Here is a 25262-nt window from a genome sequence, read left to right on the forward strand (position 1 = left end):
CAATATTTAAGCCCATGATGTTTATTTGAACAGAGAAAAAAAAGAAACAAACACGTTAATGATTTTATATGAAACATATCCTATACGATCTCTCGACCACATAATTTATTATTTAATATGATGCATAGCTTCTTTTAGATAAATTATTATAATGCAATCACAGGTCCGTCTTACTGCTTTAAATTAACTGTTCTAAACTTCAAGAAGGCATAATATATTTATCTTTATTACGACAATGCATGGCGTAAAAGTGCATCAAATCTTTCATAAATTGTCGGTTTGTCATCTGCCGTTTCCTCGTTTGTTATGTTGCGTTCTGTGTGTTTAATTCACATTCAAATTATGCTCCTTTAGAATAAAGAATAAAGTAGGCTGGCGTATTGAACACCGAACAGGTCCTGTTTGTTACAAAAAAATACGTCACACCATGCAGTAGATCCGTATGTCATTGATGCTATGAAATTAACTAATTTGGTAAACGCACACGATTGAAGTAACGTTAATGAAAAAAAAACTATAATCACATTAAAAGTTGAAAAAAGTTTCATTATATCACATTACAACATTTTCTGCAAATAACTGTTAGAATGAAAAACAACTATGCCAAGATTTTTAATGAATGGAAATGCACTATTTTTGTCTCTAAGTTTGTCTTTATCAGGAATATTTATTTCCATGAAATTATTTTGATACTGATTAAGGCTATTTTTATCAACTTCCGAAGTAATCAGGGTCCTTTCTTCTCGCCAACATTGGCAACATCTTAAACATTCTTCGCCACATTGTATTAAGCACTCCTTTTTCCACTTTCTCCGGTTCATACCATGATAATTCCCCAGAGTCTATTACAGAACCTACTGTCCTTACACTAAATGCACTAGTGCTTGGAGTACTACATCGGTTTACACTTTGCATATTAAACGGATCCCGATATGATTCCCAGTCTTTCTGCCAGATCTGTTAATACAAAATAAACATCGTAATAGTCAGTTGTATTATACCAAAATACTTACAAAATTTTACAATTGAAACCAATATAGTTCGATACATATGTTTTATACAATAGTCAATTAAGCATCATCAATAAATTATATCGAAAACACTATCAAGGTAATTTTATATTTGCATATTTTAATAATTCAGATAAATATGATTTTCAGAAAAAATATGAAAGAATTAATTTATTTGTTTATGTGTTATTTTTACACTGTTGAAAATAGTGGTGATTTGGGTGGATTCAATGCTCGATTCCAACAAAGACATTGTAACATTAAACTACAACTGAATTATATTTTGTTCTAGACAATCGAAAAAGCGGAATTGAGTCAACAATTAATTGGTAAATTGTCAAGTTCCATATAACAACAATATATTCATTCTTTATATATTTGAAATTAAAATGTGAAGGGTGGCCTGGACGCTAGGAAGTGAATAAATATTTTCTCAGAATTTGATATACAGTGGAACTTCGTTAACTCGAAGTCGACGGGACCACGAAAAAACTTCGAGTTATCCGAGTGTTCGAATTAAGCGAGTTATCATTTTTGGTGAAAAGTTTGGTCAATATTTGTCAACATTATATAATCATTATAACTTCGCTCTGTCGCTCATCAGTTTAGTGTGAAGACTGGTCAATACATGTAAATATATATGTAATGTTTCGTTATGTTACTTGTAATTTGGTATAGTTTTGCCGATATACAGTCACGATAAAGTTTCTTTCTGTATTACAACTGTACCCAAAAAAAAAAAAAAAAATGTATGTATGTAAAACCAGTCTACTTACCGGCTTCGCCCGAAAGTCCGTCGGAGCTGTGTTTCTATGATCAGTCCACTGTACGAATTTCTTACGATCCTACAAAATCATTCGAAATTGAAATAATATAATACAGCAAGCTCTTTAGAAATATGATGAAAAAGCAAAATTCTAGGCCAAAGTCAAGCCATAGCCCAAAATTAGGTTTCTTATCAGTTACTGTATAATTGTTAATTCTCGCAGAGGGTTTGATTTTGCTATTTTCGCGGTCATTAAACAAGCACGGGAAAAATAACCAGCTTGTAGTTGCATATAAAAAGCAAACGGACAGCAGACGATCAATTAAAAAGATAAACAGTGAGAGATAGGAAAAGTGCTCCAAAAAATCCGTGAGTGAAAAGGTGATACAGATAGTTATGTGAGAGGATTAAATCTACTTAACACTTAGAAAAAGAGGAAGACAACATTAATACAAAATGAATATGGGCCTTAAACTTCCTTATTGATGTTCTATGAAACAGGATACAGATGCCAGATAACAGACACTTGACCCTATTAAGGATCGACCTAAGAATGTGACTTAGGACACAGTTTACTTGTTTGCTTTATATATTCGCGTTAAAACATTTACTCACTTGTAAAATAGTATAACATCTCCTTAGATGTAAACATATAACGTACCACATATTTTAATTGTATTTTTTATTTATTATGTCATTGAATATGTTGTATGTTTATACTTGTTTCTTAAGATTAATTTGCATTAGACCATAGCTGAACTGAATTGAATGGATCATGTTCATGTATTATCCATACATTACGTAAAACCTATATAGTCATGTACTCATATATCGCCTAGATGTGTAGAAAATGCTTTTTGTATAGAAGGACTGATTTACATTATGTCAAAGCAATGTCTTAAACCAAAAACATGTACAATATTGACTTATAAACCTATTAATCAACTCTACAGTATAGACTGTAAAAGAAAGTAGATGGAGAAAGCATGTTATTTTCCTTCTTCATTTTTTTGTTTTTGTTTTTGTTTGTTCTTTTTGTGATAAACAGTATACCTGTCTACATCGTACCTGTAGGTGAAGTAGCGCCTGTAATTACTTAGACCCTTTTATATTTTGAGTCAAGTTTTGAAATTGTATCTACATTGAAGGTCTTGAGAGACCAAGCTAGACATATCTTAAGTACTAGATTTGACATACCCACTAATAATACCGCTTAATTTTCCAATTGCATTTATCATATCAAACATATGAATATTTCACTCACCATTGATGGTAGCCGTCGTATAGCAGATTTAGGAACAGACAGTTCAATATCACAAAATTCTTGTTCTTCGTTTATCTCTTCATGAACTTCTAACTCCACGATAAATGATTCTTTTCTTGACAACAAAGCTTTTCGTTGAAGTCTTTTCTTCCTGATCTTGAGGATCTTAGGAATATCTTCAAAAGGTTCTGCCTTTTCAGCAAACCTCTTTTTAAGTAAATTCCAATAATATCTTGCTGTGTCTTGCATTGCCTCTGCGTCTTGCACAGGGTTGACTCGCTTCTTACTTGCGTACATGTACCACCTAAGGAATGACAGCACTCCGAAAACAATCACAAGGATGACCACAAGGGCTACAATGACCCCAACAGCGATCTGACCACCCATATCCGTGGCTGGGTCTGTGGGAAAATAATAGCACAATGGTTAACGCCGCAATGAGAAATAAGAGGCAATGTCATTGTGTCAGACGTATACAAATAAGTAAGTTGGGTTACATTATATAATAAGTTTTTGCATAGTAAAACCTCTACCTGTAAACGTAAGACGACGACACCGCTTATTGTGATGCAATTGCCATAAGAGTAAGCCAGTAAGCTTTTTCCTGTGGCATGTATTATTGAGGGTGAATTAAATGTGTAGATGGGAGTTGTAAATTATTTTTCATAAATATTGAATTCAGCCATACGCCACGGTATCATTTATTATTTTTTAAAAATACGTTCATCAGCGATTTTGATTTGCCACTCTGATTCATAAATCTTTAACCGCACATAAGTATACCATAATGCACACGTGTTATGGTATAAAGCATATCACTTATAATATGATTATGCTTTGTTGGTATATTGAACCTTTTTTTCTGAAGAGTCAATACTGTATTTGTGCATGTACATGTATATGAACAAGCCAACATCATATAATGTTCACCTACTTATAATTTATCTTTTGCTTCAAGTACGTGTGTCAATGTCGTTTGAAACGCTATGTGAGAATAATTATACAATTCTTTGTGATTTCGTAATAATAGCCTTATAGCTTACTAATGACATAGAGAGCTGCTACAGCAAAAAAAAAACACATATACGTGTTATAAGGTCACCAACATATCAACTTCCGGTTTGTTTTGAATGTTATTTTTTTCTGTACATGAAGAGTGTGTACATATTTTATAGAAGGTTTATATCGAATCATGTAATAACCTTAGCGGGTGTAGATATAAAGATCGGATATCCGTGACCTACAGTAAGTCGGATTATTGAATAAAACCTCGGTCTGATATTATCATATCATTTATAAATACTTTATGTAGACATGTGAACATCTCTCTATAATTTCTAAATACCAAACGATCAAAGTCTTTGATCAGTTTACAAATATCGTGGTCATGTTTTAACTTTACGTCATGTCTTCGAAACAATAAAAAAATATTCTAAAGACAATGTTCCTTATTCAATTTAAACAGATTATATATGTTCATGGTATTACACTTATCCTTAAACACCAAGTATATAAATGTAATTAAATATCTTTCAGAAAGGAACTTATAGATAAGTTTAAGCCTATATTCTAACATTACATGTGGTTCAGTTTAGATTTGTTATTGATCTGAAGAAAAAAGGTTCCTGTTTATTTCTTTGATATGTTCAGCTTTAGAAACTCAAACTCAAAAAATTCTATACGGGAAATTTAGCTCACTGTTATATTTTATTTGTTTTGTATATTTTATTAAAAGACAGTGTTTTCTGTGATGATATTTGATTATACAATGACATTTTTCAAACGACAGACTTCATAGACTACGATCTGTAATATAATATGATACATGTACATTGAGGAAGAAGGAAGTCCCCGGTATTATGACGATATAAGTGAAAGTAGTCTCCTAAATAAGACAGAAATGTATGTCTGTACTATCTGCATAAGTAAGCCTCCTCAGCAGAGTACAGTATATATGTCACACGTATGTCACATCCAGTGCGTACTTCCTATTAACACTGAACCCTAGACTATGTCTCACACACACTAGGTAGCTCCACTCCTTATATTAACAATGGCTGTGAGATGATTTGAGTGAACTTGACGTACTTCGGGGATAATTAGTATGTGTCATTATCAAATATATGATGGCAGTTTGGCATATGGTATCTAACGCAGTTTTGCCTGGCTATTGATTATTCTATAAACTTATTGCGTCTATTGGTTGTCGATTTGTTTAATATTTTCTGGTGTAGAAAATTATTTTCAGCATAATAAAAATATTTTTTCCCATTCCCATGCAAGAAGGGAATGATAATTCATTACTGCAACCACAGTGTAACTATTTTAAGTTTTTAAGACAAAGAACACACAATAACATTAAATATTAAATATTAACACATGTTATGAAATGTTAATAATTCATTTAAAACATTATTTTCTCATTTTGTAAAAAATACCGACTTTGTGCATTACGTCTATCATTCCCTTTAAAAAAATATAGCAATTATAATACGGTATTAATTACAACCTATTAAACCGAATTAGAAAGATCTAAAGTTTCGCCTTGTAGACAAAGATTTGGTCTCTCGATCGCTGTCCTAAGTTCTATTAAATAATAATAATCAACTTACCGTTATCAACAAACAACAGGATCCTTCCTGACGAAGACACATTGTACGGCGTCTGTCCAATCTGGCATATTTCCGGGTATTGTGTAAGATAAACAATTCTTCCTTGTGCCTCCAAAACCTAAAGTGGTCGGTGACGAAATTAATTCCATTGATTAACTACACTTAAAAATAGGAATCGATTTTGATACTATTCATTAAATAGCCAGGACAAAATGAAATTGGCCAAAGCTGATCCCATTTCTTTGTAATGGCGATTTGAGTGCATGGGAAACAGCGCCAGGCATTATAATTAAGTAGAATATCACAGTTATAACAATAACTGGACCTAATAGCATTAAAAAAGAATAACTTCAATTGACTGCTAGCTACAAAAGTCACTACTCATTTGTGATACACCACAAGCATAATGAACAAAAAGAAGTAGTTTTTTTCTGATCTACAGTTTAACAAATTTCATTTTGAATATGATTAAAACTCAAAATCCAAACAAATGTAAAATTTAATGTATGAGTAATTAAGAAAATCATGTATAGTTTGGTAGTTACACAATGTTTGGTTTTATTTGAAAACAGTATCTGAAATATTACTTTATTATATAGATCTATTGTTGGTATTTTCAGTTTAGCTATTGTTTTCGCTTGTATCGATGACAGAAAAAAATGAGAGATATATACTTTAATTGAGAAAATTACAGCCGTTTCAAAATTTCTGCGAAAAAATCTTCAAACAAAGAAGTTAACAATCGAACACTTTTCAGTACGATAAACATATCTGTTACAAACCTTGCTCCGGTTTAAACTCACGAAGTATGTTAAATGTAATAACGTCACTAATTGTGTCTATCTATATATTATGTACAAATCAAAAACATAGAGGCTTGATTTATTGATCAGTTTTAAAACTTCCTTATCTTTTTATCATTTTTTTTTTTTTTTTTTATTTTTTTTTTTTTTTTTTTTTTTTTTGCCAGTTTTACCATTTTTGTTAGCCATGATTATAAAGTTTCGATTTTGGTACTCATAAAATCATGTCTTCGTAATTTCAGAGCATGCATTGTACAAATAGTAATCATTGCCTATCGCCGTATAGTAAAAAATACAATATGTTACAAGTCGGCTCTGCTATGTATAACCTTTATCCCATTTAACAATTGACTTGCCTGAACGCACTAAGGAATTAGCTACACTTAAAACGTTCATAATCTACAGTGATCTGTAATGTCTTTCGGTACAACTTGGGACAAAGTTGCAGTAATTTTACAATACTCACGCATGAAAAACAACATTTGAATTACTGATTTGTTTTAGATGTCAAAATTTACTTTTCAAAAGTACATGTAGATTATACAGTAAAAATAAAATCGAGAAATATGACATTAAGTTGAGAATTTTTCATTTACATCTAACGAGGTTCCGATATACATTATATACTGTATAGTGTGACAGAGTGGTTTTTAACGAGTATAGTCATCTTAACTACGACATTGGGACAATAATTAACTATCCGACGAAAAGAAAACTGACTGACTTGAAAACTTTCTTATTGAGTATTAGCTGAAAGTGTGTCTATATATAATTCTCAGATTTATTTCCTTCTTATTTAATCATTTTACTTAAAAAAATCACAAATATCGCATAAAGCTAATAAATCATGATTTTTCAAGGGTCTAACTTATTGTGTTACAAAGTTGTTTTGATACACTCACTACAAGTACTGTCATCTTTATAAGGCGTCAAACAGAAAGTTTATTTATTTATATACAACGAGTAAAAAACATATATTTGTATAAATATCTTAAGTAAAGCAATTTTATTTTCAACTTACCAATTGTAAAATAAACTCTTACATGTATTTGGTATTGAACCTGATCATTTTTACGCCTGAGTCACTCAGTCCATATGCATTTCATACCATACACCGACGCTGATTTCATCCTGAACCTAGTACAAAGTACGCTGGACTGGTATCGTAAATATAAATGTTAAACTAAGTGTTGCTATGTGAGATTGAGAATCAGATGTCGTTTGAAATGGTACACCATAACATAACCGAATGGTAGAACCAGTATCGCGTTATGGTGCTGAAGTGGATTTGGGAAATATATAAAGTGTTTCTAGACATGAAATCTCAAGGACGTAAGCTAATTATTGTTTGTAAACATACGTCAGACAGGATATACAACCACTCTATATCGGCTGCTAAAAACCTAGACCTCATTTAGGATCAAAAGGCTTTTTGTATTAATTAAGAAAGAGTTTACAACATTTTAGATTTTAATCTAATAACTTAGAACATGGATTTTTTAACTAATTATTAAGGATTTTTCTTTCATGTTAGTTGAAAATTAGCCGAATTTTTAAACAATTGCTTGTTGGATTTTTTTATTATGGATTTCCATACCACTGCCACAATGACTCATAAGAAAAAAACTAATTGAGTTGATGAGTCACCAATGCCTACACTAGCATTAACGAATACAAATATCTTAAAAGGTAGAATACGGTAGTCTCTATAACGTGAAATCATCAAGTTGTAAATAATTAACCATTAATTTCACAATGTTATCTTTGCTTTTAGAATGTTCTTTTTATAGCAATACACAAAACCAAAACAATAACTTTTCAACTTTCTGGCAAGCAATAAGTGTCTATACAGTAAATAGAAGTCTTATTGAGTATTTGATATAAAAATAGAAGTGAAAAGCATTCATGCTGATCTAAATTTCCAAACTGTTCCATTTCGAATTCGGTACTCGATGTCCCGATGCAAACTGTATAATAACATCACAGCAAAAATATATCTTTGAAAACTCGAATGCAAAGAAACTTCTTTATACTTTAATATAAAAGGATATGATTGCGATATGAAACTATTGATATGTGATCTTTGAGTAAGATTTTGTAAGAAATGGTAGAACTATGCCATGTGATACTTACAAAACAAGAGAATCGGTATGTTGTAGGTTCATTTATCGAGGAGTCATTGTTGAGTACATTTAGATAAGTGTAAGATCCCTCGGTTAGACTGTGCATGCAGATATACTGACCGTTAGCTGTAGACAGCAAAAATCATACATTAGTTATTTTTGGTACTATAAGTACATACGAATATGCATAATATATATTCTTTGCATAACGTGCATAACGGTAATATCTCAAACAGAAACAATCAAAAATAATCTCTATTGTTCCTAACACAGTTCTTAATTACCTTTAAATTGTCCTTTTGTATTCAATGTTTCATTTCAGCAAGATATATCTACTAAACCATCACAGATAGATATTTTAACTCAAAGCATTATTTGTAAGAATGGAGCCAGGAGGAGAAGATTACCAGAAATGGTGAACGGTTATACTTATATAGTGCTAGGTTAAAAATATTACATTGCAAATTTCCCGAAAACAGGTGTTTGATATTGTATGCTACTAATTATATCCTGCAATTTAATGCACTCCAACCAGACATACGTACTTGAAAACAGTCTTTCCTGTGCACAGTCGGAATATGCAAATGACAGACGACTGGTGTCCGTTCTTCCATCTACTTTCGATCCGGTACACGACTGGTCGGACACAGATACGTCAAATGTGCTATGTAGGACGGTAGGACACACACTGGCGGCCACCTCCACCGAGTCTATAGATAAGGATACAAGGTTGGTGTTAATAAACTGCCCTGTTTGATCTTTAGTAAAAGTCTACGAGTAATTTCAGTGTAGATAATAAACCAAGACACTTGTGTGATTATTCATCGATATGTCCAAACAAATCGCTGTTGACTTATTTGCATTGCTATTATCTACTTCATATAAATATGTTTGTAACCATTGTCGATTTATTCCAATTGCTATTGGTTTTAAATGATGTCATGCTATCGAGATAAAATAAATCGTGACATTTGGCGAATATTTGACGTATTCACCAATGACTTCATCAAATGAATTGTTTTTTACCCCATTTATCCATGGTATTAAAATCTTCCAGATGATTTTATAGTCAAAAGCTTGTTCCAAGTATCAAGATTGCCGTAATATATGTCTACTGCAGACAAAAAAACAGGGTTTTCCCGAAATGTAGTTGATAAAGACATTAAAAAATAATATGGTCGTCATAAAGATTACATCAAGGTATATCCCTTTTGCGTTTCCTGTCACCACCATGGCACTCAATTTGAGAAAGTTTCAATTTACTTTGACTTGACTTTGATTTGCATGACAGGTCGTCGAAGTAGAAACGATTACCTCTTCGGTCTTATCCCCCAAGTACTTTTGCAGGGGTAGCCAGGTTAATATATAATATGTTCATAATGTTCCTCGTTTATCAGTTTTCATCAAAATCATGGTTTCGTTTAAACGATGGTTTTATTCTCTGTTTTCATTTTTATTTCTACATAATACCTTGCATCGTAAGTATTTATTCTTCAACTGTTTTATTACATTGTTTTGAAATACCATGACTTAAATGTCCGTCTTTGACGAAGGGCGAAAACAGGTAGCTGTTACATGGCGTTTTACAAACCTGTTTGAACGAAGACTTCGTGTGTTCCGATTGGGTAGGTACTTGCTATGTTGCAGATGGTGTTTTCCGTCGCTACTTTACCAGTCCCCGAGAAAATAACTACTTCGCGTTGATTTGTGGTGGAGTCAATTTCTGTACAAGAAGAAAAGACAATAATGCCATAGGAAGTTAAACCATTATTGCTGAGAAGATATATCAAAACGAGATCAAATCAAGATATCCCAAAGGGATCTTGGCATCCATCATTGGTAAATATCCCCCAGTAATTCTCATGCAATAGCGATAACAAACTTCAACTATCAAAATTCAAGATGGCTGTCTTTCTGTCATTTTGTTTCCAGAACAGGCTAACAATTAAAAGGCCGTAACAAGGGACTAAAGGGAATCAACATGTTAAGTTTGAGAAACATACTTTCCAAGTTATACCGATTGCAATGATCGTCTACGAACGCAATGACAACCGAACGGACAATGAACCCCGGACATGGGCGATCTGTAAAAGATGTGGGCTAAAACTATTTTTGTGTATCAATAATCATAATCGCGGCATACGTGATCCTTTATGTTTTTTTTTCTCATAGAGGACTGATAATTTAAAACAAAATATATTTACTTTCATAAAAATTTGCATTGACGTCAATCACCTACTTTCACATAATATCTTAACAGCAAAACAGTCTGTTTGTTGAGGTCATGTGCTAATTTTATCAACACGTTCCACTGAAAAAACATCTAATTCTATCTGACATTATTCAAACTGATAGTGTCATCATCCTCACCTGGTAAGGAGTGACTCTGCCGTTTGTCCTTATTGTGTTGCGATTGATGAATAGTTCTATCTTACAGAATTTACAAGACAATTTCATCGATATACCGGGAGCCTTCAAATGAGAGAAATAGGTTCCGTATGACAAAGTCACGAGAGCAAGATTATGTTGATCACATTAATCTTGTTTTTTAAAGAATGAAAATCAAACTTATGAAATTAATTTTGTTACATTTGTTTTGTGTTAAACGGTGTTTACACATGTAGCAGTAAAGTTGTTTCGACTGATGAATGGCTAATGTACAGAATTTATCATTGAAAGCTGCAAGCATTTGGATTGGTGTTGGTGTAAATATTAAAAACTAATCAAATAAAATGATAGAAGAGTTTGGGAATATGAGAAAATAAGTTATAACCTATAGAAATATTGCTAACAGGCTGTACTGAATAAACAAAAGTGAGTTTATGTAGCACTCGTCAATGTTATTGAAGTAATAAATAAAACGTGTGCCAATTATTTATTAAAATACAATAACAGTTGTCATTATTACGCCTCGCTAGTATCGACTCAGACCAAATATGTTAGGAAGTTAAAGATATTTCCTTTTTGTGTAAAAATTATACATCTATATGGATTTTCGCTTGTTAGGAATTTTATTTGATTCGTGCATGTTCTTGTTGTGAAAGCTGTGTGCCACGATCTTATCTATTTGAACATTTATATTGAAACTCAATACTGAAATTGTTAAATGTTGGATTCCAAAGACCACCCAGCTTCTGATTTTTTAAAAGTAGTATGTGACTTCTTATATAATTTTTGTTATGCAGATCTAAAATTTTGTTGTTTTGATTTAAAATATTAATTTTACTGACGTCAATTGACGTTAATTCAATTATATATCTTCAGCAAAACAGTCTCTATTGAGCTTCTGTGATAATTTTATCAACGCGTTCTATTGAAAAACAGCTAATTCTATGTGAAATTTTTGGAAGTGATAATCAAATCTTTCTCGACAGGTGATGTAAGTAGTGGTTTTAATTGTTACTTCGATTGATGAATGGCTCTGTCAGATAGAATGTATTAAATAAGATCATTAATTTGATATTCAAAGAGCCTTTAGTCGAGTCAAAATTTTCAGTATGACAAAGTCACGAGTGCAAGACTCATTTGATCACAAATATCATATTTAAAAGAATACATATGAAATATATCAAATTATTTTTCATTAAAGAACGGCTGGTTTTGACTCAGGTGGTAGTTTTGTATGTGTTTCTCTACAAGGATAATTGTGCTACGTCGTACATTAGGTGTGAAGTCACAGTTTATTGATGACGTCACAATATACTATCGCATACATGACGTTTAGTAGTTAGGGATTGTATTCTTTACATTGAGGTAACTATAAAGTATATATCGCTTGATGAAAATTAGACCAAAGTCGTTTTATTTCGACTTCAATTTTATTTTGATTATTTTCATAAATGTTTATTATTAAATTCTTAATTTTTTGTATGCTTTTACAGTTAAGATATGTATTAAACTATTATCAAAAACTTGTAATCTTTAGACGAGTGAAGACAAAAAGTTCTGTTTACATTTGTGTCTGGTATTCTTGCGCCAGCCGAATCACCACGCATGAACAATAATAGTTACAGACATTTGTTTTGCGTAAAGCGGTGTTAATGAGTATAGCATAAAAATATTTTCGACAGAAGACTAGCTGTTATGCATAATTCATCATTTGAAGCTACAAACATTTGGTTTGGTGCAGATGTAAATATCAAAAAAAAAAATAATGGAATAACATGGTGGACGAGTAAAGATATGTGAAAAAAAGTACTAACGCTGTTAAATATTTAGTTAACAGGCTGTACTGAAGTAGTAAAAGTAAGTTTATGGAGCACTTTTAAAAGTCATTGAGGTAATTGATTAAATGGGTGCCAATTATTTATTAAGATACAATAACAGTTGTCATTATTACGCCTCGCCAGTATCGATCTAGGCCAAATATGTTCGAAAGTTGATGATATTTCCTTTTTGTTTAACAATTAAACATGTATATGGATTTTCGCATGTTAGAAATTTTATTTGATTCGTGCATGTTCTTGTTGTGAAAGCTGTGTGTCACGATCTTGTTCATTTGAACATTTGTTTTGAACCCATTACTGATATTGTTAAATGTTGGATTCCAAAGACCACCCAGTCTCTAATATTTTGTTGTTTTGCTTTAAAATAGTAATTTTACTGACGTCAATTGACGTTAATTCAATTATATATCTTCAGCAAAACAGTGTATTTATTGAGCTTCTGTGATAATTTAATCAACGCGTTCTATTGAAAAACAGCCAATTATATGTGGATTTTTTGGAAGTGATAATCATATCTTTCTCGACAGGTGATGTAAGTAGTGGCTTTAATTGTTGCTGCCATTGATGAATGGCTCTGTCAGATAGCATTTAGTTAACAAGGTCATTAATTTGATATTCCAAGAGCCTTTAGTCGAGTCAAAATGTTCAGTATGACAAAGTCACGAGTGCACGATTCCATTGATAACAAAGAATATATTCAAAAGAAAACACTGTACAAAGAAACCTATCAAATTATTTTTTTATTAAACACCTGCGAATTTCGACTCGAGCGTTACGTTTTGTATGTGTTTCTCTACATAGATAATTGTGCTACGTCGTACATTAGGTGTTACGTCACAGTTTATTGATGACGTCACAATATGCTTCCGCCTACGTGTCGTTCAATAGTTATGGTTTTTTTACTTTGCATTGGGGTAACTACATATTGCTTCATGATAGTTAAAGCGAAGAATTTTATTTCAACTATAGTTTTATTTAAATTATTTTCATAATAGAAAATTAGTATTTTCTTAAAGCTGACAGTGCAAGTTAAAAAGCATCCAATTGAGATTAAGAAAAATAATACATGTACAGATTTCCAAAAATCGTTTCCGAGACATTCCCCAGTTATGGTAGTGTCGTATCTAAGGACGGGAAAACATTTTTCTTTTTTGTTATGCGTGGATACAACCAAGCCGCCGCTGCTATAAAAAGAACGTGCTTCGTCACACTCGCATTCACTCTAACCCCAGGTGTTCACGGTGACACACCTGTAGCACCTACACTATATCTGTACACCACGTGACCTTCAATTGTATTCGCGAACGACACCAAACAGAAGCACTTACCTGTAACCTGAGCAGAAAGATGGTCAGTGTCTCTCAATTATCTTTCAAATCTTGTTGAAAATAAAGTCTCCAAATGAATGCTGGAAAATGCATAACGAATTATTCCCAAATATTCTATCCATTTTCGCACGTGTTTTTCGTGGGTGCAGCCATTTTCATAACAAGTTAACATCCGAGGAGTTCCGATTTTTACCCGCATCTACACTAGCACTCCTCGGATGTATTCCTATTGTCTACACTACACTAGGGCTGTTGTTGTGTAGTAGTGCGTTTTATCACGCTTTAATTGCGTTTTGACACGTGCACAAATAATACGAAGACACGTAAAATATTTCGATGGAAACTATGGTATAATATTTTAACAGTTGTAAAGTTATTCTTGCTGCATATCCCACTGGAAAGACTCAGGTAGGAATTTACTCATATTTGCTCTGTTTGTAATTTCATTAGGTGCATGTTTTGTTGAGGCCCAAATATTTTGTATTGTCAATGTTTTTCTTTTATTGTAAAATAAAATATATATGTATATAATATAAAGTAACTTCTTCAAATTCCATATTCAAGTTCCGCAATCGCGTACAATGTGATAAAAACCCATTGGCGTGTGTATTGAGAACGTATACTACATGTATGTATAATGGAGGGATGTGTGGCTATGCGCATGTATCTATAGACTGATACTTGTCTCAATGAACGCACGCGCTTTTATAGCGGCTCGTATCCTCGCATAACAAAAAAAGAAAAATGTCTGCCCGTCCTTAGATACGACCCTACCATACTTGGAGATGGCTCGGAAACAATTTTTGAAAATCTGTTAATTTTTTTTTTTTTTTTAATCTCAATTGGATGCTTTTTAACTTGCACTGTCAGCTTTAGATATTGGTATACTTTTACATTTATTCAATTATTATCAAAAACTTGTAAATTTTAGATAAGTGAAGACAAATAGTTCTGTTCAAATTCTTGTACGATATTCTTGCGTTAGCCAATTCACCACGCGTAAACATTGATTGTTAAAAAAAATGACACGGTGTTTATGATTGTAGCATAAAAAATGTTTCGATTGATGAATGGCTAATATACAGAATTTATCCTTGAAAACTGCAAGCATTTGGTTTGGTGTTTGTGTAAATATTAAAAACTAATCAAATAAAATGGTGGAAGAGTTTAGTTATATGAAAAAATAAGTTATAACCTATAGAAATATTGCTAACAGGCTGTACTGAATAAACAAAAGTGAGTTTATGTAGCACTCGTCAATGTTATTGAAGTAATAAATAAAACGTGTGCCAATTATTTATTAAAATACAATAACAGTTGTCATTATTACGCCTCGCTAGTATCGACTCAGACCAAATATGTTAGGAAGTTAAAGATATTTCCTTTTTGTGTAAAAATTATACATCTATATGGATTTTCGCTTGTTAGGAATTTTATTTGATTCGTGCATGTTCTTGTTGTGAAAGCTGTGTGCCACGATCTTATCTATTTGAACATTTATATTGAAACTCAATACTGAAATTGTTAAATGTTGGATTCCAAAGACCACCCAGCTTCTGATTTTTTAAAAGTAGTATGTGACTTCTTATATAATTTTTGTTATGCAGAACTAATATTTTGTTGTTTTGCTTTAATATAGTAATTTTACTGACGTCAATTGACTTTTATCCAATGATATATCTTTAGCAAAACTGTCTATTTACTGAGCTTCTGTGATAAGTATGTAAACTCGTTCTATTGAAAAACAGCTAATTCTATGTGACATTTTTGGAAGAGATCTTTCTCGACAGGTGAGGTAAGTCGTGGTTTTAATTGTTGCTTCGATTGATGAATGGCTCTGTCAGATAGAATATATTAAATAAGGTCATTTATTTGATATTCCAAGAGCCTTTAGTCGAGTCAAAATTGTCAGTATGACAAGGTCACGAGTGAAAGACTCAATTGATCACAAATATTATATTCAAAAGAATACAAATGAAACATATCAAATTATTTTTTATTAAAGAACGACGGATTGTGACTCGGGCGTTACGTTTTGTATGTGTTTCTCTACATAGATAATTGTGCTACGTCGTACATTAGGGGTTACGTCACAGTTTATTGATGACGTCACAATATACTATCGCATACATGTCGTTGAGTAGTTAGGGATTGTAGTCTTTACAATGAGGTCACAACAACGTATATATTACTTGATGACAGTTAGATCGGAGTTGTTTTATTTCAACTTTGGTTTTATTTTTATTATTTTCATAATTGTTTATTATCATTTTCTAATTATTCTTGTGAAAGATGTTTGGCACGAACATTATTCATTTGAACATTTGTTTCCAAACCAAATACTTAATTAATTATTTACTGATTGATTCCAAAGACCACCCAGCCTCCGATTTTAAAAAAAATAAGTTGGTAACCCCTTATGTTATTTTTGTTATTAAGAACTAATAACAAACATGTTGTTTTACTTTAAAATAGTATTTTTACTGACGTCATCGACTTTTATCCAATAATAACTGTTCAGCAAAACAGTCTATTTATTGTGCTCCTGTGTAAATTTAGCCCACGCGTTCTTTTGAAAAATAGCCAATTGTATGTGACATTTTGAAAGTGATTATTAAAGCTTCCTCACCGGGTAAGGTGGGAATTGGCTTTAACGAATGGCATAATTGTTGCTGCCACGGCCGATGTCAGATAGAATTCATTAAACAAGTTCATTAATTTGATATTCCAAGAGCCTTTAGTCGAGTCAAATGTTTTGTATGACAAAGTCAAGAGTGCAGGTTCAATTGATCACAACTATCATATTTGAAAGAATACAAATGAAACCTATCAAATTACTTTTTATTAAAGAACGGCGGATTGTGACTCGGGCGGTACGTTTTGTATGTGATAATCGTGCTACGGCGTACGTTAGCTGTTACGTCATAGTTTATTGATGACGTCACAATATGATATCGCACATCTGTCGTACAATATTCAAGGATTGTTTTCTTTACATTGGGGTTACTACATATTGCTTGATGACAGGGCGAAGTCGTTTTATTTCAACTTCAATTTTATTTTGATTATTTCCATAATTGTTTTTATTATTATTTTCTTAAATATTGGTATTCTTTTACATTAAATATATGTATAAAATAGTTATCAAAAATTTGTAAACTTAAGACAAGTGCAGACAAATAGTATCGTTTACATTTGTGAACTGTATTCTTGCGAAAGCCAATTCACCACGCGTAAACATGGATAGTTAACAAAAATTGTGTTGTATTAAACGGTGTTAATGATTATAGCATGAAAATGTCTCGATTGATGAATGGCTAATATACAGAATTTATCATTGAAAGCTGCAAGCATTTGGTTTGGTGTAGGTGTAAATATTAAAAACTAATCAAATAATATGGTAGAAGAGTTTAGGTATATGAGAAAATAAGTTATAACGCTCTGAAACATATAGTTAACACACTCTACTAAATTATCAAAAATGAATTCATTTAGCACTTTTAAATGTTATTGACATAATGAATAAATTGTGCGCCAATTGTTCATTGAAATACAATAACAGTTGTCATTATTAAGCCTAGCCAGTATCGACTCGGGCCAAATATGTTAGAAAGTTAAAGATATTTTCTTTTTGTGTATCAATTATACATATACAAATGTAGATGGATTTTTGTTCGTTAGAAAATATATTTGATTCGTGCATGTTCTTGTGATAGCTTTGTGTCATGATCTCATTCATTTGAACATTTGTTTTGAAGCCTAATAATGAAATTATTAAATGTTGGATTCCAAAGACCACCAAGCCTCCGATTTTATAAAAGGAGTGTATGACCCCTTATGTTGTTTTGTTATAAAGAACTAATAATAGTTAAAAATGTTGTTTTACTTAAAAATAGTATGTTAGTGACGTCAATGGATTTTTATCCAGTAATATCTCTTCAGCAAAATAATGTTTTGCTCTTGTGCTAATAACATTCATACGTTTTATTGAAAAAACAGGAGATTCTGTCTAACACTTCTTCTGAAAGTGATAATCTAACCAACCTCCCCAGGTAAGGATTGACCCTGTTGTTGCGATTTATGAATGGCTCTGTCATACAGAACTTATAAGACAAATGGTCGAAAATCAAATTCAAGATTGTGCTGATCACGTTAATAATTTATTAAAAGAATGGAAATCAAACCTATCGAATTAATTTCTTTATAAGTCCTGCTAATTTTGAGTCGGACGATATATTGTCTTTTCTACGTAGATAATTGTGCTACGTCGTAAATTAGCTCTGACGTCATGGTTTATTAAAGACGTCACACTATACTATCGCGCACCTGTCGCACAATTTTTAAGGATTGTTTTCTTTACATTGGGACAACAACATATTGCTTGATGACAGTTAGAGCGAATTCATTTAATTTCAACTTTGGTTTTATTATCATTATTTTCTATAATTGTTTAGTATAACGTTCTAATTTATTGTTGTGAAAGCTGCGTGGCACGAATATTACTCACTTGAACATTTGTGTTGAAACCCAATACTTGAGCTAATAAATGATAAGTGACCCCTTAAGTTATTTTTGTTATAAGGAACTAAAATTTTGTTTTTTAACTTTAAAATAGTAATTTTACTGACGTCAATTGACTTTTATCCAGTAGTATCTCTTCAGTTAAACAGTCTGGTTCTATAGCACCTGTGCTAATTACATCGACACGTTCTATTGAAAAACAACCAAGTTTGTCTGATATTTCTGAAAGTCACAATCTTATCATCCTCACCAGGTAAGGAGTGGCTTTAACGATTGGCATAAGTGTTGCTGCGACTGATGAATGGCTTCGTCATATGGAATTTATTATACATAGTAATTAATTTGATATGACATGAGCCTTTAGTCGATCGAAAATGCTCCTTATGACAAAGTCAAGAGTGCAAGATTCTGTTTATCACATAAATCATTTTTAAAATATACTATATAAGTACTATATAAGACTTGCTTTATATTTCTTGTATGGGTTTCTCTACGTAGATAATCGTGTTACGTCGTAAATAAGATGTGACGTCATGGTTTATGATAACGTCACAATATGCTATCGCACACGTGTTGTACATTAGAACGGTTCTTCAAAATTCAAAACTTGAATTATTAACCAAAACCAACAAGCCTCCGATTTCATGAAAGGAATGCGTGACCATTTACAAAGTGGATGTTATTTTGGTTATAAAGGACTGATAATTAATTACAAAAAGAACCAGAAAATGTTGTTTTCGACTTCTAAATACTTACCAAGTAGTATTTGCACTGACGTCAATTGACTATTTAGACAAATATATCTTTTCAGCAAAACAGTCTGTTTATTAAGCGCAAGTACTAAAAATCTCACCACGTTCTATTGAAAGAACAGCCTATCATAAATATGTACATTTGACATTATTGCAGGTTTTATAATCGTCCTCAGCAGGAAAGGAGTGGCTCTGGCGTTCAACATGTTGTTGCGATTAGTGAATGGCTCCGACATTTTGAATTTATTATATGACGTGAAAATATAGTCGAGTAAAGAAAGTTTCGTATGGTATAGCCACGTGCACGAGTGCTTAATTATTTGTACACATATTTATGAAAACGGAATTTTAAAACTCTAATTTATAAACTTCAGTCATCTCTACAACGTCAATAATTCGACGTCATTAATTAAGTATGACGTCATTATCTACCTACTGTAAGATACTTTTATTTTGCGAGAGTTTACGTTTATGTACGTATCCAAACCAATGAACTCGTACGTTAATAATTAATATTGATCTATAATAAATTCACGGGATTTGTTTTTAAACCATTATTTTCCATATTTTGAAACCGGTGTAGCGCGAAATCAAGACCCCGCAAATAAATTCCCGGTACAAAAACGCGAAATTTTGACAATGCGAAATGTAAGTATTTTACACTACTAACAGTAATCTTACAATAATGTTATGACAGATATGTACTGTGTATATTGCAGTTCACTGGGGAAAAGGGTAAACATGAAAATCAAGTGATTACCTCCTTTAAGTATGAATTTGGTCGTTTATGAAGTATGTGTACGTATTTTAATAAAACTACGTTCAAGGGTTTTCATCCTCCTAATTATTACCAGACATACCCTAGATTCTTAAACATGCAAAGCCGATCGGCCGAATTAATCGCTAAGAGAAAATAGGATTGGAACTTTCAAATGAATTCAGTAAGTTTTAATATTATATAAATACCATTTTTTTTTTTTTTTATAATAGTTCTTTGAATACATTCACAATAATTGTAAAATGCCAATTTACCTGACTCATACTGGACAATATACTTGTAGTCTGACGCTCTAATCATGTTCATACAGATATAGACCTCTCCGGAAACAGTGGTAAAAAACTGGACAGTGGCCCTGGAATATATAATCAATTGGTGATTGGAGATTTAAATAAATTAGACAATAAAACAATCATACCTATGTATTCCTTTGTTCTTGTTTTAAATCATATTAATGAAGAAAAGACGATTGCCCTTTTGAGAGAGTGCAGACGTGTCAGCGAAACCGTATATTACTGCTTACACAGAAACTCATGAAAATACTGAAGGAAATTGAGACCAGGTGTTCAGAAAGGCTAAGCGTCTTCTAAGATTGATTAACGAAATCAAACCCTTATAGTATCATAAGTGTTCTTCATAGAGCATACGAATAAAAATATCATTTATCGTTAGCACAGATCGACAAAGCCAGAACTCGATATATCAAAATGATAAAAATAATGTAACCGTGATAGTGCTAAAAACAAACCTAAATACCGTAATTGATCAAATGAAATCATAATTTCTATTGTGTCGATTAATATAATTGGGAGTCATATTTGTACATTTTATTAACATATGCTATTTGTTGCATCAGGTTCGTCATCAAACGAACATATACTAATTTCTAGTTTTTAAATTGCGCGAGTGTTGTTCTGTTTCCGTTGGTATATACATATATAACAGAGAATACCGATATAATAACGAAACCATAACACTATTTCAAGATCTTTATTGAAGCATTGATGTCATTTTTTTCAGTTTCATTCGGGTATGAAAAAAAATCGTTTGAAAACTATATGAATCTGCGTATCCGCCAAGCGTATTCTTACAAAAGTTTGTAAACAATGTTTTGATACCCCTATGAAACTAAAATAATAATTGACCTCAACGCTTACATGTATAACTAATTTATGAAATTGATTTTTAAAATCAAAACATGATTTATGTACAAGTTAACTGATCTTATAAGGGATTCTTATTCAAAAATCAATACGCAACGTCAATTGCCGTATTGTGACGTCACATTTTTGTGCCATTTGTGGATTTGTTTATTTTTTTATTTTTTATTTTTTTGTCGTTTTTTTTGTCGTTTTTTTTCCATTGAGGTATTCATAACAAATCTCAACCAATCAGAAAGCCATATTCTCTGTACAGTTAATGGACAATTGATTATTATGAGGATTAAAATTGAACAAAACCAAATTTATAGGTTTGTATGGAGATCCTTGCTTGAAGAAAAAGGAGAACAAACCAGGTGTTTCCGGGAAGGTAAGCGTATTCTGCTATAAATAGATTATAATGTAAATGACAACCTACTTGCTTATGTATCTGCTGTCCGTGCCGTCGAATTCACACGTGTAATTTTGTGTCCCTATCAGCGTTGCACTGCTGGTGAATCCGTCAATGACTGAGGCCTGGAACGTAAGTATTCCATTGGATGAAGAAAACCATTCCCCTCTAAGGTCTGTCGGGTACGTACATACAGCCTCTGTAGTGTGAAATTAAATTTAAAATAGTCATATTTAAATATTTATTCGAAATTCTGTTTACATAATTTGAGACAATATGGATACAAACAAATATAACCGTTCAACAAATTAACTGCATCTATAAATGACTAAATAAGGAAAAAAGCTGAGAACTGAATTTAATTTGAATAGTTTTATTTGTCTTCCTTTATACGTTTAATGTTTTTTCTCATCAACGACAACGATAATAAAGTGGGTTTTTTTTTAAATACAGATGTACACAATATAATGTACAAAACATAGAACGGTTTAAGTCCCTTAAATAATTTTGCATTCCGCTTTCATTTTAAAATTAATATTTAAAATTAATACTGTAACTTATTCAATTTTAGCGAATATTCAATTCATTTTATTACTTTTGGCTTGACAGCCAATCAGTGGTGTACAAAACATATAACATGATATTACATATTGTATAGAATACAAAGGATAACATATGAAGATGAACATTAACATTATGATATACATATTACATAAGGTACATTATAATATTTACGATTAATCTATATATACATTTATCAATACATTTGCAACATAATTAAACACATATTACATCATTCTCTGTTTATTTGCGTGTATAATGAATTTACCTAATCTGTGTAGTTCCTTTATTTTATTTGAATTCAGTAAATTTAAAACTTTAAAGACAGAAGGTTTATACCAGTAATATTTTTTGATAAATTTCTTCCTTATCTCTGAATATTTAGGACATATAAGTAAAAAGTGAAATTCATCCTCAACCTCGTTTTGAGTACAGTTTATACAAAGTCTATTTTTCCTGTCAATATTTCTACTTCTACCAACTTCTATAGCAAGTTGTGTGCAGACAAGCGTGACTTATATAATTAGTTATTGCAGTTCTATGTTGTTTATTTTAATGACTTGGTTAAATAATATTTTAAATTGACATTGTCCACTAGATACTTATATAAGTCACACTTACTAGAAATACTTAAAGAATTAAATATCGTCTGCTTAGCCTGATCCTCTAGACGCTGTTTAATCAAAGGTAATAATCTGATGTCGGAAGGAGTATGCCTCACCCATATAAAACCCAATCCAAGTTCAAAAAATATGTAATTTCGCGAGATGTTTTAGCGCCTACCGTCAGTCTCTCTAGAATTACTCCTAATAAATGTGTATGTTATTGTATTGTATGTTCTACATGTATGTACTGACCGAGCTGTACAGCTCAAAGTCAGTAAACGAACTGAATTGAAACGAAGTGAATATCAGTCATGTCAGACCGGCCACGGATGGAACTATTGGTAGAAGAATTAAATATTCCCTACAATTCTTATTATTTTTCTCCGCCATATTTATTTATTGGTTGACCCTTTTTGCAAATGAAAAATAATTAATGTTGGTAAATCAAACATAAAGACAATATCAAACGAATTTTCAATATGTCACATATTTTCCCCACGTGTTTAAGCAAATAAAGAAAAGGGTGGTCGGGTGGCACAGTGGTAACAAATTTGCCTTTCACCTAGGCGGCCGGTGTTCGAATCCCTGATCGGACGTGAGAAGGTATTGGTTGGGTCACCTGTCCGACCACTTGGGTTCAGACCGGGTACCCCGATTTCCTCCCAAACTAAGACCAATCGCGGGTTTCTATCCGGACCAAGAAAAGTGATTATCATCAGTTAATTTTACTTATTTCGACATTGTTGTAAAATAAATAACGTCTATCATTATAAGCAAAGAAAAAATGGCCAAGATACGAAGATTTTCAGTTGGGGGGGGGGGGGGGGGGGCGTGCCAAATTACGGGGGATCCTGTGTTTCCGGGGGTTAGGTCAAATGTTCCCTGGTTCTCTTCAGGCCAAAGGGAGTATCTAAATATGTCTGAATAACCCGCGAACTCAGTCAAGGATGACGACCACGACTTATAATTTGTTCTTAAGCTGGACTATACATTCACGTTGTGTTGACTTAGAGACGGATGACCTTAGGTGTAGATTAAAGTGGTGTTAGCATGTGAAAAAATAATAATGCTATTCGGGCAGCAAAGTCAAATCTCGGGCTTAAACAGTATTTCCTTAGTACCTATTTTGAAACATGGATTGCTGATTCTTATTCTTATAATAATACGAGTTTCAACGATGAAACTAATAAAAAGCGCCCACGTACAGTTTGTCCACTCACGTCTGTTTCTAATTAGTATTATTAGGAAAAAATATTAGCATTACTCATACTAATGTATATATATAGCATGAGTAAGGTATAATTTATATATATTAATACTAACCAGAAGCATACGCCTGTGGTCCACTGTTCCTATTTTACCCTAGTTTCAGCGATTTTAATTCATACTAGGCTACGAGTTTGTAATTATTGATTTACTTATTTATTTATCTTTTTTTTTCAAATTTATTTATTTATTTGTTAATTTATTTATCTATTAAATCTTCATCATGGCAGTTATTACTAGCATTGTTTTTATTCCATTTCGTGGTGAATTCCGACTTTATTTATTAGAATAACAAACATTGAAAAAGAATTTTGGTAGTGACTTACGATTTTTATATTGTTAACCCAAAGATGGCGATAATGGCCTGTGCGTGAAGTATTCAACTTGACGCATATTTTTTTTTTTGTATTTGTTGTCTTCAAAAATGAACAAAAAAAGTAGATTGCATTGTTTCCAGTTAAACATCACATATACGTATTGTTTGTTTGTCTGTTTGTATGTTTATTTTATGTTTTTTTCTCACTTGCATGACAGTATATATCGACATTTGTTTGTCATAAAAGTGAAATATCGCTCATGAGAAATATCGATATTCTCTGGTACGTGTGAATTATCTCTCGTGAAAAATATCGATATTCTGTCATGAAAGTGAAATATCGGGCGTCAAAAATAGATATTTTCTCGTACGTGTGAAATGTCATTCGTTAAAAATATCGATATTCTCTCGTAGGAGTGAAATATCTCTCGTAAAATAAATCCGTATAATTTGTCAGAGTAGTGAAATGCAATTAATATTCAACGGGAAACCATTCAATATTTCCCATTGGTGACATTACTTACCTGTTAAAAGTAAATATCTCCCGTATATCAGCAAAATAACCCACTGTCCAGTCGCCATATTCACACAACCGTTACATTAACACACAGCATAACGGTGGTAATTAACTTTAGTTATCCTGACGAAACAAACTAACAAATAATCCATTTTCGAAAATGGCAAAATTATGAATTCTCAAAGGTCTGGTATCCATAACGCCCACAGATTCATTTTGATTTTTAGATGTGTAAAATAAAATGCGAACAAGTTGGATATTTG

At 32.0% G+C, this 25262-nt stretch overlaps 1 protein-coding gene across 1 annotated transcript; it reads right to left on the reverse strand.

Annotated features, from left to right (window-relative positions):
• Window positions 1-137: 137 nt before the first annotated feature.
• LOC117329656 lies at window positions 138-25262 on the reverse strand. The gene is made up of 10 exons (XM_033887688.1): window positions 25007-25262; window positions 21762-21933; window positions 20438-20538; window positions 10170-10301; window positions 9124-9288; window positions 8589-8704; window positions 5653-5770; window positions 3041-3441; window positions 1787-1855; window positions 138-957 (listed from the first exon to the last, which is right to left on the reverse strand). The coding sequence occupies exons 1-10, from the start codon at window positions 25062-25064 to the stop codon at window positions 712-714; spliced, it is 1578 nt and encodes a 525-aa protein (XP_033743579.1). The 5' UTR covers window positions 25065-25262; the 3' UTR covers window positions 138-711.

This window comes from Pecten maximus, chromosome 6 (genome assembly GCF_902652985.1).
Source record: "Pecten maximus chromosome 6, xPecMax1.1, whole genome shotgun sequence".
NCBI classification, from domain to species: Eukaryota; Metazoa; Mollusca; class Bivalvia; order Pectinida; family Pectinidae; genus Pecten; species Pecten maximus.

Bases quoted from the DNA above. Each gene is read 5' to 3' on its own strand.
- LOC117329656 (XM_033887688.1), bottom strand. From the start codon at position 25,064: ATGGCGACTGGACAGTGGGTTATTTTGCTGATATACGGGAGATATTTA. The intron at 20,539-21,761 runs GTAGGTTGTCAT...TATATATTCCAG, and splicing joins GACAGCAGATACATAAGCAA to GGCCACTGTCCAGTTTTTTA. The intron at 9,289-10,169 runs GTTTGTAAAACG...CCTTATCTATAG, and splicing joins CGAAGTCTTCGTTCAAACAG to ACTCGGTGGAGGTGGCCGCC.